This window comes from Python bivittatus, unplaced genomic scaffold (genome assembly GCF_059951505.1).
Source record: "Python bivittatus isolate LINGU-HERP-01145 unplaced genomic scaffold, Pbiv_v1 ctg000700_np1212, whole genome shotgun sequence".
In the NCBI taxonomy this organism is placed as follows: Eukaryota; Metazoa; Chordata; class Lepidosauria; order Squamata; family Pythonidae; genus Python; species Python bivittatus.
Window position 1 is genome coordinate 83,151,063 of NW_028277098.1, and position 19,747 is coordinate 83,170,809.

The 19,747-nt window shown below is 40.1% G+C and overlaps 1 protein-coding gene across 2 annotated transcripts; it reads right to left on the bottom strand.

The window, feature by feature from the left end:
* Positions 1–252: 252 nt before the first annotated feature.
* Positions 253–18,856, bottom strand: CCN5 (cellular communication network factor 5). 2 transcript variants are annotated; one of them, XM_007420837.3, is made up of 5 exons: positions 18,704–18,856; positions 11,015–11,231; positions 8,174–8,428; positions 4,865–5,055; positions 253–1,684 (listed from the first exon to the last, which is right to left on the bottom strand). In XM_007420837.3, the coding sequence occupies exons 1-5, from the start codon at positions 18,749–18,751 to the stop codon at positions 1,661–1,663; spliced, it is 735 nt and encodes a 244-aa protein (XP_007420899.1). In that variant the 5' UTR covers positions 18,752–18,856; the 3' UTR covers positions 253–1,660. The 2 variants fall into 2 exon arrangements, with proteins under 2 accessions (XP_007420899.1, XP_007420898.1); XM_007420836.3 differs by having other exon boundaries at positions 257–1,684; positions 4,865–5,058.
* Positions 18,857–19,747: the final 891 nt, after the last annotated feature.

The window sequence follows — 19,747 nt, forward strand, 5'->3', positions numbered from 1 at the left end:
TTGTGCCAGATTCTAACTGATAGAGATCATCTGGCAAAACTTACCATTATCCTACAGTGCTCTGGTAGATTGGTAATGGCAATATCTTTAAAGATTTTTGAAGACTAAAATTTAGGTTTGAATACAGCTGCCAGGCTGCAGACGTCTACATATTGGTCTTTATCCCAGCCTAGAACAAATCTGTATTTTCTGTACAGCCCTGGACAGACTATTAACATTTCGTTTTTCTTATTTCCCATCCATAAATGGGAATCATAAAGATGAAAAACTATTTGGAAATGTTTCCTGAGTATGAAGTATTTAAGGTATTAGAGACAGGAGAAATAATCATGAAAAGAGATGGGTACCACATACATTACACAATATGAAGCGTCCATGAGAAAAGGAGACACAGTAATACATTTTTAAACCAGAATGGGTTACTTTTTAAACTCTTATACAGGTTAAAATCTATTGCAACTTTTGTAGTCCCTCCGCATAAGCTTCCACGGAGGCCAAAATGTGATGTGGGCCGCCAAACACTTTCAGTACTGTCGAAAAGAAATCCCAATGGGAAATGAAGGAGGCAGAACTTTTCACTTTATTTTCTTAGCAAGGCAAAACTTCATGGACTGATTTCCCTAATTGTCCGTGCAGAAACTTGCAACATTATATGATTTTATGACTCAGTCCCCAATTGGCTGAGATTCTCATGTGACTAGCCAGGAATGGATTTTTCTCATCTTCACTAGTTTTTGAGTATTCAGCCAATCAGACTTACAGTGTTTCACCTATGCTCCAGAAGACTGTAGAAGATCTGTTGCAATCTGTCTCATACGTTTTCATTCTGTAAAAGTGTTTTATTGGGATTTCTCATCGTTTTCTTCTTCCATGCAAACAAAGGCAAAAGCCACAACATCACCAAGAGACAAGCTTCAAAGAAAACTTTGATCTTTACTCCAAGTCTGGTAAATTATTAAAGACTCATCTCAATTTGTCAAGTTACACTTGATCTATGAACAATGTTGTTATGAAGACATTATTCTCTTTCATGCACACAGAGGGAATATTAGTAAGCAATGCCTACTTTGTTCTTCGTATGTCACTAACATCTGCCTCCAAACATTACACATTGCTGCGATCCCTAAAACTGGTCAATCCGGCTTCAGGCAACTGAACATTGCAATGATTTATTTATTTCTAACAAGAACATAAACAATAACCTATACTGAACATGATGGCAGCTTCACTTGCTAGGTTCCTAGTACTATTATTTGGTGAAGGGATAATGAAGAGAGAATAACAGGACATGGTTCTTTGAATTACTTTAACTGCAAAGCATCATTTCCTTAATTGGATGGATTTATAATGGAAGCCACAAGCTGGCAATAAAGACATCACTATTGTATAACATTGAAACACAAGGTCTGGAATTTTCTTCCACCAAGCAATAAAGCTGTCTAGAATCATTGGGGTGGTATTGAGGAGGAAGATGGTTGTCAGTTCAGATGTGGAGTCTCTTGTTTGCTACGTCTTTCCCTCCCTGTGGAGGCCAGTCGCTTTGTCTCTCCATTCCTCAGTGGCTCTCTCATCACCACAGAAACTAGATCAGCTTGGGCTTCTGATGTTCCAGCTGCTGGACTAAAGCCAGTATGTCAACTTCTGAATGGAGTAGACTGGTTTATAAGTGGCTTCCTCTTCCACTCTGGAGAGATAAAACACTCAGTGTAAATTCCAACCCTGTCTGGAAAAGTGTAGCCAAACAAAGGCAGACAGCCAAATTCGACATTACCATGGAAGAAAACTGATCTTCCAATTTATTTTAAACTGAAAAAGAGCCAGAGAAAGCTGCCAATATGGATGGAAGAGTGGGGGTGGGGGTGGGGGTGAGGGCAGGAGGACCATTTAATTCCTTCCCCTTTGGTCATTTTGTATTTCAACTGGGCAAAAGATCCCCATATTTTTTTTCCTCCCTAGAAAGGAAAGAAGGGTGATTTGACCCAACAGAGACAGAACAATAAAAAACTGAGCAGATTTGCACCATGTTCATGCTGGTAGCGTCTCATTAAAAGACTGTTTACATCTCCTTCACCATGTCTGATTTGACAGTCCTCTTTTCCACATTTCTCCAGATAATGGATGCTGATATATTTACCCTTTGCCTGATATAATCTGAGAAATGGACATTTTACTCAAATGCTCCTTTCACCAGCTTTCTCCAACATGATACCCTCCAAGTGTGCTGGAGCCGGAACACCCAGAATTCCCAGCAAGCATGACCAAGGATATAGCAGTGCTAAGACAACTGCTCAAGTTCTTTAGAAGAACAGAAAATGCTAAAACAAATCAACCAACAAGTAACTATAAATTCTGGAAACTGTTTTTCATCATTTTAAGCCTTTCCTCATAGTGACTGAGAGCATCACCCAGCCCTCACCGTAGTGACATGTTGTCCTTTGGAATAGGAGAATGCCGTTCTGAGTTTTCATATTTACAGCTAGTTAACCAAATCCATATAAAAGGACATGTGGATATTCTGGGGGCGTATGAGTAACCAATTTCTTACTGTCCCAACTAAGATATAGATCTTCCTCCCCAGTGTTAATATCATACGAACACTGGTATTTTCCAGTACTAATCAAGGCTGAGCTGGTCAAATGTCCAAAGCAGAGCTGGAAGTGCTATGACATTTTCCAGCCATGATGCTGTGGGGGCTTAAGAAAATAAAAATCAAGTGTTTTGGACCAGTCTGTTTAAAATGTAAACTTTAAATCAAATTTGGAAAGATAGGACCAATATCATGTGACCAGGGTTAGAATCCAGTTAGGTATCATGTTAGATGATACCTTCCCATGACATGGCTTCAAGATACGAGTATGTTTCTCTCCTGTTATTTTCTTCCAGCCCCTTTTCTATCCAGATCTGATGTGCTCATTCTGTCAGTTTCATGGTGTGAACTGGAGCTCCTTCATCTACTATCTCCTACCTTCTTTTGTTGGGAACAGCATGTCTGAGGAGCAATAAGAATGTTTTGATTCTCAATAGGGGTGCTACAACAGGCACATTTAGTACTTGCAAAGTAAATTTAGTTTCAGCTCTTCATACTTTACATTTTTCCCCTACAGGGAATCTGTGAAGTGTATACCATTTTAGGCAAAGCCAGAATCCTTTGGTCAAGTAACAACAAAATCACCTCCTTAAACAAAACAGCCCACTTCAAATGCAGCCAGGTAGCTCATTTAGTTGAAGCTGCATCAATAAATCATGCTGCCATATTTTGGGGCATGAAAGGCCCTTTGCTATTTTGGGATTCAGTCACTTACAGTTCTTGGCAGTCAAACTGCAGGTATTGATTTTGTTGGAAGAATTTATACCTGACTTAAGGAGATGCTATTCTTGACATGCTCTGCCCTTTATCACACAGCTTAGTGGTCCACAGAGGATGCAAGTAGAAAAGAGAGTGAGATGGATTATAGAGCCAGTCAGAGCTTTAGCAAAAAATCAGAACAAATTCTATTAAAAGGCATAAGTTTTCATGGCTAGACTGATGTAGGAATTGTCAGTTTGGGGGAACCCTGAGCTTTACAAAATTATGTCACAAAGAGCAGGAGATGTTGCTGAAAAGGCAATGTCAAAGGTTTCTTCGATAATGTCTCAAATGTTCAATGAAATCAGGGTAATCTGATTTTTTTTTTTTTGCTAAGAGCAGCTAAAGAGGCAGTTGTAGGAAAATGCATAACATAATATGTGGCAGCAGACCAGAGGGCCAAAAGACTCCTCCAAATTAGTAGCTGCTCTCCTATTTCCTATATTTTTGGATCCTTGTGGATGGAAAAGGCATCAAGGCATTTAATAATGGCACTATAAACTGTCAATTCAGAAACAAAGCTGAAATCCTAAGAATGTTCCCTTAGAAGTCAACTCCCTCAAAATCCCTAAGGTTTTCTTCAGAGAAAATATGTTCAGCAGAGGAGCATTTAATCTGTAAAGACTGTGTTATTTGTCCTTCAGAAGTCTAATATCTAAGTCAAAACTCACCTCTTCTTTGATGTAAATTCTGCCACATCTGTGCCCGCATTACTTTTTTTCCTGTGGCAAGATACTGACATGGCGTTATGGAGCAAGAGAAAGAACTGGTGCTGGATTGCTCTGAGATAATTAGACAAACATTTCAGGTAGGCCAAAGCTTTGGTGGCAAATGGTGGCACATGTGATCTTTTTTAGGACTTGAAGCCAACAGAATCAAGGTATTCATGCAATGAATGTGGGGCAATGCAATATATCTGAGCAGAGCCTGAATTCCCCCCCCCCATGGGATTATATGGGGTTCTTTGTTGTTTAAAATTGTGTTAAGCCTATATTACAGTGTTTCTCAATCTCAGCAACTTTAAGAACTTTCTTAAAATCTGAGGAAGCTCCAGCACTTTTATGTGCAAACATGCTAGCTGGGGAATTCTGGGAGTTGAAGTCCACACTTCTTAAATTTGTTGAGGTTGAGAAACTCTGCTAAGTGGTATTGTATGCTCCCATCTTAATAGATTATACAAATACTGCCTCACAATTTTCTATTTCCCAGAACTGCCTCCTGGGACTGATCATTCAGTCCATCCTGATCCTCAGTGAGCCTTCACCTCTCAACTATGCAACAGTATTCTCCATCTCTTTTGCGGATTTCCTACCCTTGCTAACTTCTCCTTGCTTGTTTTCTAGGCCATTCTTACTACTGCAAACTTGTGTCCTCACTGCTCCTTTTCCAAACAGGTGAGATAAGCCTGCCTTGTCACCTCACCTTAGGCTAAGCCCAAGCAACCGAGACGCTCTTCTTTACCACACCATTTTAAAAGTGCTGGAGCTGCCTCAGATTTTAAGAAAGCCCATTCCTTACCATGTTGGCTATTCCCATGATAGCTGGGCAAGGTCCAAGGATGCACAAGCGTCTCTGGCTTTCAAGCCTGCAGTAGGGATTCTTGTTAGACACCCGTGTGGAAATCCCAATGCCGCAGGTGATGGAGCAGGCAGACCACTCAGTGCTCCATTCTTCACACAGGTAAGGGAGAGCTATCCCAGGTAACCTTTCTGCTGAACGTGGAACAAAACAAGGAAGAGGAAGTGTTAAATATTGGCACACATGGTCCTAACAACTTCCAGAAACATACTGTGGCTATAATAGCAAAAGTTATAGCACCTAAGAACAAACCAAGTTACAGGGCATCCATTTTCAAGGACTAGAGATACTAACTGATGCAATTTCATGGAGAATCAAAGCTGTGATTTCAACCTAGCTTAGGAGTAATCAAAGATTTAAAACCAAGTCAGTACATATTTGTTTCATGATTCGGCATACCAAACTATATGCATATCGTTGAGTTCTACATAACTTCTTAAATCCATGAACACAATGCACCTTAGAAATAATAAAACTATCTCTCTAACCATTGGGTAGGACCAGCTGTTCATTTTTAATGCTCTAAACATTAGACATAACATATATACCAGTTGCCTAAGAATCATGGGGGCCTCATAGGGACTGAAAAAGGTATGGGGAGTCACATGAAGCCCATGGGCCACAAGTTGCCTGTCCCACACCTATAAGATGAATTACCTTCCTTTTACAAAGCATCTCTTACATTCCAGAAGCAAGGTTGAATTTTGAATGTGTGTAACATTTTTAGCTCTAAAAAAAGGTAATGTCTCCTTTGAGTCAAGCATGACTGTTGGTGACACATTCTTAGTTTTTGTGATATGATACAAATGATTTGCCATTGTCTTCTTCCAGAACGTTTTTTTTCAACTTTCCAGTTGAGTCTATAGCTCTGAACTACCCAGATAGTTCCCCATCCAAGTACTGTACTAACCACAGTTGACCCTGCTTCGCTTTCTAGATCAACCAAGATGCTGTCATGTACAATCTAATATAGACTTGTACAACACATGGCCCACAGATCACATACAGCCTGTCCAACAGCCTTGTGTGGTCTGCCGGACTTTTTTTTTTTTTTTTTAACAAAAGACACGCTGTCAAACACCTCCAATGCCTCCAGGCCTCACTGCCACTGCCAGCTCCAGCACTGCCACCTCTCCACTAGCTACCGAACAGCTGGTCGGCATGCCAGGTATTCCTTTGTGGCCTACAATGATTTTTAATTTATCAATGTAGCAATTTCCCTTCTGCAAGTTGTGCAGGCCTGGTCTAATACAGTAGTCCTCACTTACTGACCGCAATGGGGACCAGCACCTCTGTTGGTAAGTGATGCAGTTGTTAAGTGAAAAGTCACATGATCGCATTGGACTTATGACAGCAGTTCCGCTCCATCCGTTTAAGCAATCACTGTGAGTCATTAAGCACATCATGTGACCGCAACTTACGACTTCCTGCTGGCTTCCCTATTGACTTTGCTTGTCAGAAGCCAACTGTAAAGCATGCAAATGGCAATCATATGACTAAGGGACACTGCATCATTGTAAATGCACACCAAAAGGTTATCATGTGACAACAGGGATGCTACGATGGCCCCAGGTTCAAGGACCAGATGTAAAGCTACTTTTTCCATGCGGTTAACTTCAAATGGTCGCTAAACAGGGCACACGGTGTAGTTCAGGTGCCACTTCTGCATCGTCAGAATTTCTATCCCCCTAATCTCTCAGAATGCAGTTCTGTTCAAAACCAACCACAATTTCTTTCTTTCTACTGACCTTGAAATGCAGAAAATGCACATAAGATGCTATGAGCTAGTCAGTTCTCCCTTCAACTGACCAATAGGAGAGCACAAAAAGTCATTCAATTAGTGTCAGAGACATGGAGTAACAAAAATGCTACACCTCACTCCATGTTTTTCAGAATGTATCTGGTGGTTTGTCCTTTGTCCCAAAATTGGAGAGATTGGTATCCTGGGAAGCTATGTGAGTGAAATTTGGTTGTTGTTTTTTTAAAGGTGAACATTAACATTCAGCAAAGATTTTCCAGCTACCTTACTGCAAGTTGCAAAGGTGTAATATTAACATGATAGCAACACTGCAATGTTGGACTGTTCCCAATAGCTGCAACCATGTTTGTATATCGTTGCAGCAGCCCTTCTGTTGGCAAGTTCTAACCAATACGTGTAGAAGAAGACAAGTTCCAGAAACAGGATGTTGCACCTCTGAGGGAAAGTAAATGTAATGGGAGATGGGATGAGACAAGAATTCCTACCCACACATTCTGCACAGCCAAAGCAATGTAAAGGAATATACCAATTTTGCTGCAATTTAAAATGAAAAATGTCAAAAATAAGATCAGCTCCCCAAAGCAAACAACAAGAGCCAGTTTGGTCTAGTGGTGACGGCTCCAAGCTAGAAAGCAGGAGATGGTGAGTTCTAGTCCTGCCTTAGGCATGAAAGCCGACTGGGTGACTGTGGACCAATCACTCTCTCTGAGCCCAATTCACTTCACAGGGTTGTTGTTGTGGGGAAAATAGGAGGAGGAAGGAATATTAGGTACGTTCACCACCTTAAGTTATTGATACAAAGTAAGAAAGGCAGGATCAAAAAATCTAAAAAAAATTGTGAGATTAATCAGGTCTGGAACTGATCTTGAGCTGGTGCAAAAAGTGGTGTGGAAATATCCAGGATAGGAGGAAGAACCAGTTGTCATAATAGCCATGCTCTACCTCTATGCATATCTGCTTGGCACTACTTATCTTTAACCATGTAAGGCGTGACCATCATCATCATCATCATCATCATCATCAGTCATCCCACCTTTATTTTGTACAACTCAAGGTGGTGCACATAACGTTCCTGCCAGTCATTTTCACCACAACCACCACCGTGTGAGATGGGTTGGGAAAGAGAGTGACTGGGCCAAAGCCACCTAGCTGGCTTTCATGCTTAAGGGACAATTAGAACTCACAGTCTCCAGTCCAGCACATTAACCACTGCACCAAACTGAAATTTTAAAAAGAACTTGCATTTAAGCCAGACTGGCAAATAATTCCATGAAACATATTAGACTGAAAAACATTTTACTTCGTTGCTGAAAGCCAGGAGAAAAGAAGGGCTCTGTCCTTTCTTCAGCAACTCATGCAGGGAAAGACTGAAATACTCAGTTGCTCCTCCATTCATCTGAATGGAATTCCAGGCACATGCTTCCAGCTTTTTATGCGGCTCAGCCAATAAAAAGACACTGAAAAAGGGAGCCGGGATCTGTGGATTTTACCTGCCATGTTGTTTTGCAAGATCTGTCTGGGTTCTCTTTCACAAATCCATTCTTGACAACACTTCCCTGGTATTTCTACACGCCTTGGAAATGGACAATCTGGTGTGGGAAGACGAACATCCTCACTGCAGAGAGGAACACATATGAACCCTCCTCCTGAGCAGCGGCATTGGAGCTTACAACTTGGCTGGAATACTTCTCCGTCATGGAAGATCTTTCCATTCGCTTCACAACTGTCTTGGTCATCTTCCTCATCTGCAGCCAACATTGGGAGTCAATGGGATAAATCAAATGTAAGTATTTAGAGCTGGGATAGAGTTCACACCTAACATTAACACTGGACTATGGTTATTTCACATTCTGAAATTGTATCTGTAGCCTTAAGTAAAGAAGATTGAGATAGGATCTGATGCTACTGTTTAAGGACACAAAGGAGTGCCACATAGAAGGTTATCTGTTCTTTAGTATCCATGGATGTAACATATAATTGGCATAAGCTACAGGAAGGAAGATTCTGAGTGAATGTCAGCAAAAGCTTTCCAAAGGTGAAAGCAGTTTTATAGTAGAACTAGTTACCCAGAAAGGTGGTGCACTCCTCTTTACTGAATTTGCAGACAAGTATCTATTTCCGGTGCTTTAATTTTGATTCTTGAACTAAGTATGGAGTGGAACTCAATGGCCTAAATGGCCTTTCCAACTCTACAGTATACATCTCTAGGCTGAACACAAGAGCACTGGGAGGATACTGGCAGTTTTGAACATAGTACAAGAAGAAATCCCAGTGGGACTCAGGAAGAACAGATGTGACTGAAGAGAGGGGACACCTAGGAGGAGAGGCCATAGGCAAAAAGGGAGGGCATTATAGACTGAGTCAGGCCTGGAAACTGGCAAATAATTAAATCAGTAATTACGTTGCTGCTGTTGTTGTTGTTGCTGTTAGACTTATGTCAATATTACAGGGAGGGGCAATAATAAAATTCCTCTTTGACTGGTAAGGACCACATCTCTGCTACATCAAATAACTTGCATACAAAAGAGAAAATCTAGTGCCAACTTCTGCTTTCTCTCACTTTCAATGAAGGACAGGATATGAAAAATATCTGCCTGAGACTCTGGGGCATCATTATTAGTGAGGGCAGAAAATACTGGGCTATTTATCTCTTAGTTGTTTTTAAGAAGCCTTCAATATATCTATTTTATTCATCAAAGACAAGACAAGACAAGATAAATTCACAACCAAGCCTTTCTTAGATGGAGAGAGCATAAATGTCCAAGTGTTGACCATAGTTCTATTGCTTTTTCTCAAAGGTTTCCTAAGGAAGAAAGGGATTTGTCTCCTATTTAGATCTTACTTTGTGGGAAGCAACAAATATCAGCTTCAATATCAGCTTACTGAAATTCTGACGATGCAGAAGTAGCACCTGAACAGCTCACATCTCTGTCACCTGACCTGCACTCTCCAAGTAGGATAGGAAATTGGAGCATACAGTGGTACCTCGGTTTACGAACTTAATTCATTCCGTGACTCTGGTTGCAACCCGAATTGGTCGCAACCCGAAGGAAATTTCACCATAAGGTTCAATGTAATTACCGTTAATCCATTCTGGCGTGGAGGACAGAGAGGCGGTTATTGCTTGGAGGGAGAGTCCCCCTCCCTATGACCACATGTCAGGGGCAGAAAATGGCCACGGACCACGTGTCAGGGGCAGAAAAATGGCCGCGGACCACGTGTCAGGGGCGGAAAAATGGCCGCGGACCATGTCACGGGAGGGAAAATGGCCGCGGATCCGGTTCGTAACCCGAGGCGGAGTTCGCAAACCGAGGTAAATTTTTGCAGCCGGAGCTGGTCGTAACCCGAAAAGTTCGTTAACAGAGGCGTTCGTAACCTGAGGTACCACTGTATTTGCTAAGCTTTGTTTGCCTTCCTCTCAGCTACCATGGGAGCATCAGAGACAGAATAGAAAAGAAGTTTTATGATGTAAAACCAAGCTAACATTGCTTGCCTACTTCCTGGAATATAACCATCACCTTGATTTATGTGATTGCAACTATAATACTCCTTTTCTAGCAAGACCTCTATTAAATGATGGGAATGCTTGACATCAGAAACATGAGTCTAATATGCCACTTAAATCTCAAGCATAAAAATAAGGAAAGATGGGGAAAAGAGAATATCAGTCTACTCCACTGCTGATGTCATAATGGTCTGACTATTCCCTAAATTCCCAGGGAGATGGTTGTGAGAACTCTAGTATATGAAAGAAATAAGATAATAAAAAATAGGCAAAGCAGCTTATCGAGCAGCATATTAGATGTGACAGGCTGAAGATTCAGTTATAGGATGACTATTATTGTTAAGCAATAATAGCTGGCAGGTTGAAGAAAGAAAGTCTCCGTAAGGACTACGAGCCTATTCTCTTCTTTGTAACACAATACAATTCCTATATGCTTTTTTCCAGTCCAGGACCAACCCAATTTCAGGCTTACAGGTTTTAACCGGGATAAAAAGGAAAAAGCAAGAGCTGATTTGTTTCCCCTCATCACATTATCTCTCCCAGTTTTCCATTCTTTCAGTTGCTATTGACACTTTGGAAGCAGTGAACATTTATGAATAATATCCATGCCTTATTTGACCCTGATCCCCTACAGAGATTTTGTACCAGATTTAGGAATTGAGCTTTTGGTTCTTAATTAAGCTCTTGGTCTTAGTTTAATGAGTTACCTAATTACAGTGCATTATTTTGGCATGCATTAAACTTAGATATGTCCATCCACTTCTAGGAAGCTGATGTTCCCCTCATACTTGAAAAATTTCAATTAAGAATGACAAAGATTGCTCACAGTTGCAGATTCCTGCCCTTTGTGTAGGAGCATTGCTGTAGTCACAGATAAGTCCTTGGTTCTGATCACAGACATTAAGGTAGCTGCATGGCTCCCCCAGCCTGCGAGCACATACGTTGCAACAGCCACATCCATCCAGAACCAAGGGGGACCCAGGTGGGCAACGGGGAGGGAGCCATGGGCAGTAGCATGGAGTTTGACAGTGCTGGACGTCCACCTGGGAGAAGGAGAGAGAATAATGTTATAACAAAATGCCCAGTTCAATTTATATCTGTTAAAGTTGACATTTAGGGAATTTGCTACTAGAACATCTTCCCCCTATTAATTGGGTTCAGCTCTTGGATAGAGAGATGGTTCTTAGTAATACTGATTTTAAAAAAAATGTGTAGGTATTCCAACTTTCTTTCCTTAATGATTTTTAGTGTTAAGAAAAAATATGGAATAAATAAATAGGGAAGAGTTATAAATGGAAGATGGTGGACTATAATAGTTCTGAGAAAGAATGAGGATAGTTGATTGCTCAGGGCCTGGAAACCCACTAATCTCCAGACAGACCTTAAAATAGCCATTATCAGGTTAAATTTTCAGTTAATGTAGAAAAGACAGATTCATATGTTGTAGCAAAAGGTAAATTGCCAATCTTTTGTCTTTCAGATGTGCTGAATTTCAAAACGTCAAAATGATTCTGGGTCCAACAGGTTGAGGATGGTTACTCTAGCCAATTACCAAAGATCCTGATTGACCAAAACACTAATCACATTCAAATGATAAACCTTCCCCATCAACACAGGAAGATCCAGATTGAAGGACCCTTGTCATCTCTTCATATATTATAAAAATTGAACACCTGAAGAAGTCTAATACATTTGCAAAAACGGTTTCTTTAGAGGCTAATCCCAACAGTAATCAAGCTCCTAGTGCAGGGATGGCTATTATTATTAGTCACACAGTCAGCCAGATATTTAGACTGGATTTGGCATTTTTATCCACCTTTCGAGTCCTTCTCAAGGACATGGGATAGGCAGATGTTGTTGTTTGATGGTGCTAAAGGTATCGTTGCAGGATGTAAGCTGTTCCAAGTAAAGCTGCCTTTTGCAACTGACTGATGGTGACTTTATTAATGCCGATGGTCTTCAAGTGGTGCTCCAGATGTTTTGGGATTGCACCCAAGGTGCCTATTTCTATTGGTACTATCTTTGCTTTCTATTGTTACAGTTGTTCTATTTCTATTTGCAGGTTTTTGTATTTTGTGATTTTCTCCAGTTCTTTCTCTTCTATTCTGCTGTCCCCAGGTATTGCAATGTCCACTATCCAGACTTTTTTTGTCTTTCTTATCAACAATTGTTAAGTCAGGGGTGTTGTGGGGCAGGTGCTTGTCTGTTTGAATTCTAAAGTCTCAGAGCACTTTACCGTCTTCATTTTCTATTACTTTGTCTGTTTTGTGGTCCCACCAGTTCTTGCTTGCAGGCAAATGGTATTTCTTGCAGATATTCCAATGCACCATTGTGGCTACTTTGTCATGCCGTTGTTTGTAGTCAGTCTGTGTGATCTTCTTGCAGCAGCTGAGTAGGTGGTCCACTGTTTCTTCAGCTTCTTTGCAGAGGCGGCATTTGCTGTCTGTTGCTGTCTTCTCGATTCTGGCTTTGTATGCATTTGTCCTTAACGCTTGGTCTTGTGCAGCCAGAATTAGCCCCTCTGTCTCTTTCTTCAACTTTTCTGCTCTTAGCCATTGCCAGGTCTTGTTACCTGCTTTGCCTGCTAGTTTTTTTCTGTAATGGCCATGTAATATTTTGCCTTGCCATGTCTCTTTTTTATTCTTCATTTGGTCTTTCTTGCAGGCCATTTTGGTCTCCTCAGTATTCAGTAAGATGTATGTATGTATGTATGTATGTATGTATGTACGTATGTATGTATGTATGTATTTAATTTATATAGCTGCCTATCTCACACAAAGTGTATTTCATGGTGTACTAGCTTCAGTGTATCTTCTTCATCATCCTTCAGGTATTCTTCCAATGCCTTTTTTTCTTCTTCATCTGTCTGGTGTACTTGCAACATTCCGCACCCACCTATGCTCCTTGGTAAATAGAGTCTGTCAACATTGCTGCATGGATGAAGGGCACAATTCATTGTCATTATTTTTCTGGTCTTCCTATCCAGGGCTTCTAATTCTGCTTGAGTCCAGTCCACTATTCCAGCTGTGTAGCTAATGACTGGAATTGCCCAGGTGTTAATTCCTTGATGATATTTCCTCCACTGAGTTTGGACTTTAAGATCTTCTTCACTCTCATGATGTATTCACTCCTAACCTTCTTCCTGACTTCAATGTGCTTGATGTTGTCATCTTGAAGGATGCCCAGGTATTTGTAGTGATATTCTTCATCCAGACTCTTGAGGTTATTTCCATAGGGCATCTTGATTCCTTCAGTTTTCACTATTTTCCCCCTGTTGATGGTAAGAGTGACATATTTGTCCAGTCCAAACTCCATTGTAATATCTTGACTGTATATTTGGACAGTGTTGAGCTGTGATTCCATTTCAGATGGTGTTTTTCCATACAGCTTCAGATTGTCCATGTAAAGAAGGTGGGATAGCCTGACAGATGTTTTTGATGTTTGATAGCTATGGCATGACTTGTTGACAGAGGAATCAGTGCAATGACAAACAGTAGTGGTGATAGTGAGTCTCCTTGAAAGATTCATCTCTTGATATTAACTTCTCCCAGTCTATCACCATTGATCAACAACTGTGTCTTCCATTGTGCCATTGATCTTTATGCAAAGCTTCTGAAGTTTCTACTGACTCCTGTTTTTTCTAGGCACTTGATTATCCAATCATGTGGCAGGGAGTCGAATGCCTTCTTGTAATCAATCCAAGCTACATTCAAGTTGGTCTTTCTTCTCTTACAGTTTTCCAAAATCATATTGTCAATGAGGAGCTGAACCTTTGTCCCTCTGCTGTTAAAGGTATCATTGCAGGATGTCAGCATGATGATGATGATGATGATGATGATGATGATGATGATGATGATGATGATTTCAATATACAAATATAGCTCCTTCTGTCATTAGGCTAATCATAAATCCTGCAAGAAATCACTTAGGTCTTCAGGAGATATCTATCATCTATCTATCTATCTATCTATCTATCTATCTATCTATCTATCTATCTATCTATCTATCATCAACCATCAAGTGGGAAATTTGCCAGGATTCCAATTATACTTGCCAGGCAAGGAGGCAGGTACTTAGCACCAGACAGCTCCTGTTACAGCAGCTATTGCTGCTGCTGGTCTAAGGCTGGGCATGGTGCTGTACCCACTGGATGTGACAAAATTTGTCCCACCTGCTGGATGAGTTGGTTCATTATCTGTATTAATCATCTAGGCCACCATTTCTGATACTGGGCCAAGGCAGTGGCAACTTGATCCATGGTCAACAGGGTTGAAGGGAATCGGGTCAGAGCACAGGCTATCCTTCCAGAGTAGGAGTAAACAAATCTTGCTGTCACATTTCTGGCCAGGGCCAGCACAGCTATAATTTCTACTCATCCAGAAACTCAACCTTGGATTCAGAAACTACATAATTGCAGAAACCTGAAGGATTTCGATTGTTGTTGTTTAGTTGCTTCCAACACTCTGTGAGTCAATGAATAATAGCCAAGCACAATTATCTACCAGTAATTGTTCTTGAGTTCTTGTATCGGTGATTGTGTCTAGCCATCTTGTTTTCTGATGGCTTTCTGTTTCCTTCAATTTTTCCAAGCATCAGGATCTTTAAAGACTCTTGCTTCCACATTATATGTGCAAAGATATTTAAGCTTTAGCTTCATTATTAGCACTTCAAGTGAGCTGACTGATTTTACTATTGTAATAGACTGAGAACTGCTAGATTAGAACTGCAAGAGTGGAGTCAAATATTTGCAGAAGGTCTGCCTACAGCAGAATGCAGAAAGGAAATCCTTCAGGACCACATTCTCCAGCCAGTTTCAACCTGACCTGTTAGATCTAGCAGGGAGAAACTGATGCAAATCCCACACATTTGGAAGGTTTGGAGGGCTGAAGCAAGAATGTGCTGCTTTTCTGTTGCAGCATGGACATCGTAGAATAGTCTCTCCATGGAGATCAGGCTGACTTGCCTGCTGGTTTTTCACAAGCTCCTAAAATCTGAGATTTGTTGGAGAACTTTCCCTTGGTTTGAGTTGTTGTTGCCATTTTTTATTTTCTTTCTATTCTTGTACTATTGTGTTTTTATTTTTGTGTGGGATTTATATTGTATTTTTCTATGTGAGCCACCGAGAGTCATTTTTGATTGCAGCACATAGCATATTGCAGTGCACAACATACAAATATGTTTAATCAATAAACAAACCCTACCTCTATGTGTTGCAGCCCCAGGGTGTAAATCTTAAGCCTTTTCCTCCCACCCTTTCAAGTCAACCAATGTTTGGCCATTCTTTTCCCAGCCTTGAGATAACTCAGCCCATAGATAAGAGACCCTTCCTTTGTGCAAGGATATGAGTTTCTTGTAAAAGAAAACCAAACCTACATTTTTAAGTTGTCCAATTTTGTAAATATCTTTATTTATTCATGTATTTGCTTTCATATACAAAGAAAAAAGATACAAAAAAAGGAAAATAAAAATGAGAGAGAAAAACTAGAGAAGGGACAATCACATATTATAAAGATAGAAAATACTTTGCTTTTAAACACAGAATTAAATGTTGACCATACAGAGAAATTTTGATCAGTGTTTCAACAGAACATGAATTCATAATCAGAGAGAATGTAAATCCAGAATGACACTGTTTTTCTTTGTAAAAGAGTAATATTTACTGCTATTCCCCATGCTTGAAAAAGCCATAGTTCTTCATATAATAATTTCATTTTTTTAATATTTAATTCAGAATCATGTCTCTAAACTATATCACCCTTCTCAGACCATATTAACATATGGATAATAAATCAAAATGGGACAATAGTTGGGCTAGCCCACATCGTATATGTTAGCATTCACTCTATCATTTTACACTTCCAATATATTGAAGTTGGTAGCTCTGGTTCCCAGTCAATCTAAACCCCACCAGTTAGAGATCTAGTCATGATGATCTGACATTGAAAAGTTCCTTCATACCACATTGTCGTTATTCCACCCAACATAAAACATTAGATCTAGGAAGTGCTCTGCTGAATGACACATCCAAACATCATTTGAAAAAACCCATGGCTGCTATTAAGACCATGATGACCTGGGCCATGCCATAACCTCTTATAACACTCATGTCATATGTGGATCCAAGTTTGATTATCACATATATGATCTGCATGTGGATGGACAATGTTGGGGAGGTTTGTACACAGAACTAGCTCTCTGTGTTAGAATTGACTAACACCTAGGTTCATATTTCCACCTGACTATGAAGCTTCTTGGGTTACCTTAGGTTAGATTAGTCAGTTTCTCTGAACTTGTACTCTGTCTTCAGTCCTTTGTAGGAAGGATAGGTTACAAATATCAGAAATGTATGATGTCCTTAAGGAGTATCACACAGAAGAAATACCTATTCCCTATCACTCTAGACCAGTGTTTCTCGACCTTAGCAACTTTAAAGTGTCTGGACTTCAATTCCCAGAATTCCCCAGCCATGCTTAAAGTTGCTAAGGTCGAGAAACACTGGACTAGATGCAGCACATAGAGTAATAGATTCAAATTACAGGAAGGCGAATCATTTTGAATGTTAGAAAAAAAGTTCCTAGCAGAAAGAAAGAGCTGTCCAACACTAGAACTAATGACCAATAGAAGCAGAAGCCTCTCCTTCGCTGGATGTGTTCAAACAAAGGCTGAATAACGATCTGCCATGGATGCTTTAATTCAGATTCCAGCACTAGAGACTTGATGCCCCTCCCAGCTTGATGATCCTTCAAGTCATTCCTCACTGCTGAGTCTGAAGCGCAATCCACTTGTCTAAGTGGATTGCAGAAAACTACAGCAAGAGGAATGCTGTCCCCATTGCTCTTACTGCCTGTGTTCAAAGCCACTGACAGTCAACTCATCTTCTTCTCTCCAAGGTAATAGGTTACAAAGCCTAAAAGATTTTACATATCTTGAGGCTGACCTTAAATAATGTCAGTATAAGGGGGCAACCTACTCTTATCCTTTAACACTAGTACAACTAAGAACGACTCATTCATGGGCTGGGAACAAGATGAAGGCAACATTGTGGGAAATGGCAGGAGACAGAAGTGATGTGATCAGGTATGAGGAAAGCATAGCCCTGTGATTACCATTCTAATAGTTCAACAGTAGCTAGGGCTGCTTTGCAGTAAAGCCAACCTTGTCACCTTGTATAGAAGAGAAGGAATTCACTCATTAAAGTTCCAAGGGAAGTAGAGAATGAAGACGTTTTTCAAAAAATGGAATGCCCATGGGTGCCATTTGACATGTCCCTTCCTTTCTGCGTGTCGCTTAACAAGTTTGCAAAGAAACACATACTTGACATTTGATAAAGGGCAACAAATAGACTTTACTTGCTTAATAACCTGCTCAAGAGAAGCTGTGCAACAATGCTCCTCTTCCTCTTATAATCCATCTGCTTCCAAATCACCTTTGTCCTGATTCTTGCATTTATCCAAGTAACTAAATAAATATGTCAGAACTGAGCAGCAAAACTTACCCAGTTTCATTCAACCAACATGTCTGAATAACTGAGTAATGGTGAATTATTCCTGATATCTAGATTTAATAACAGCATGTAGTAAAGGAAAGTTCTCTATTTTGACTATGATAACATAAGTAAGGTTATAAGCTATCATTTTTTCAGGGAGTCAACAAAAGATTTCAATCACTAAGAGAGAACTGCCTTCAATGAATAGCTGGTAAGAACTATTAAACATACTAGTATTTTTAATTGTTTTGCTTTTGTCCAGCACTGTACCTGCTCTTCTTAGATGCTGAAAAGTTGGGACAATTAATTAATTTTATTTCTCTGCCTGGCCTATTGTAGCTTTCTGTGTCATTAGGTAACATTTAATCTTATGGTCACAGACATAAAGTCTATGTGCTGCAAAGCAGAGTTTAGAGACATGCAATTGCAGTAATCTCAACTCTTTTACTAAGTCCAAGATTTGGAATTCAAAGAGCAGTCCAAAACCACTGGGACATCTACCAAATGCTTGTTTTTCCATATATGTTTTGTTCAAATGGCTGTGTGTGTGAGAAAGAGACTGTGTTTGTTTTAAATGTACTATGTTGTTCCTCCTGCATATTCCTGTAGGAAGCATTGATTGAACATGTGCTTTTAGATATTGTACAGAGCCAAAGTTGGACAATTGAGCAATCTGGAAAAAGAATGCCAGCTGGTTGGCTTTCTGCCTATGTTGTAACAGCAAAAACTGTTTATGAAGAAGAAAACTATTTAATTGATTGCTACACAGGACTCTCAGCCAACATGAGTCTATGTTATACTGGCATAATTAACAAATAAGACCCAGATGTGGCTGCAAAATATGGGACCAGTCACTGTAAAGGAATTGCTTTGTCCTATGAATTTTCAAAAGCTGGACTTCCATAGTTCATTCAAAGCAAAATGTTCTCCTCAGTTTTGCTTACATGTGATACTTAAGCTGAGCATGCACACTGAACATTATTTTTAAAATTCCTTATTGCCTAAGTTAACATTTTCCAGTTTCCTTACCTTGGAAAGGAGACAGAGGAAGGAGATCAAGAGAAACTGGAGTTTCATTCTGACACTTCAGCACATCCCTCCCCAAGCTGTTTGGAGGCAGCAGTATGTCTGCAGTTTTTAGAGCCTGCAAGTAAACTCCTGCAAGTGTTTATACTCTTCCCTGCTCTGATGTCACTCCTAAGCTCCAGTATAAACACAAGTTGGTTTGGGCAAGAATCAAGGAGTTTCTCTCTCTCTCTCCCTCTCTCTCAATCTCTCTTTTCCCTCCCACCCAACATTCCAGTTAACATTTCCACACACTTCAAGGTGATAACATGCAACCCATCAAGAAAGCAAAGAAGGGAGAGTTTGTTGTGTGTTGACTGCAGACCTTTGTTGAAGAAAAAGAATAATGATAGCAAATAGATAAAATACATATTCTAATAAGACAATTTTTGTGCTAACAAGATGTTCTGTGTACTACAACTGTTTGTACAAGGGGGGCTCACTTATACCAGTGTCAGGTTGTAAGAAAAGGTGGATATTCATAGGTGGCCTCCATGACTGGAAATGAAAAGGAGAATGAATAGAAAGATAGATAGATAGATAGATAGATAGATAGATAGATAGATAGATAGAGATAATAGTTGCTGTTGGATCACCATGCTTGTGCTTCCTAGTCAAGCCTTACTCTTCTTTCACATTTGTAAACTGTTTAGAGACTGCTTACTACCCTCTACCCAACTTTATGAGCTCCTACCCTTTGCAACCCATTTGTTTACCTGAATTCTGGAATATCTTCCATAGGATGGCTTACACATATCATCTAAATGCAGGAAGCCCTATCTTTCCAACATCCTATGAATCACATATGTCAACCTGAAGTCTGTGCATTCAGTGTCTAGGTCTGAAAAAAGCCAGATTGCATAGGGTTCTTAATGCCAAATACTTACATGTAGGTCCAGCTATACTGTGAAGGCTGTGAAGTTTGGTGAAGTGGTTTAGGCATCAGGCAAGAAACTGGGTGACTGTGAGTTCTAGTCCCATCTTAGGCATGAACCAGCTGGGTGACCT

Excerpts from the sequence above, each read along its gene's own strand:
- CCN5 (XM_007420836.3), bottom strand. The coding sequence starts at position 18,751 with ATGAAACTCCAGTTTCTCTTGATCTCCTTCCTCTGTCTCCTTTCCAAG. Across the intron at positions 11,232-18,703 it reads TCCTCTGTCTCCTTTCCAAG|GTGGACGTCCAGCACTGTCA; the intron begins GTAAGGAAACTG and ends TCCTTCTCCCAG. Across the intron at positions 1,685-4,864 it reads TCATGGGAATAGCCAACATG|AGTGGAAGAGGAAGCCACTT; the intron begins GTAAGGAATGGG and ends TTATCTCTCCAG.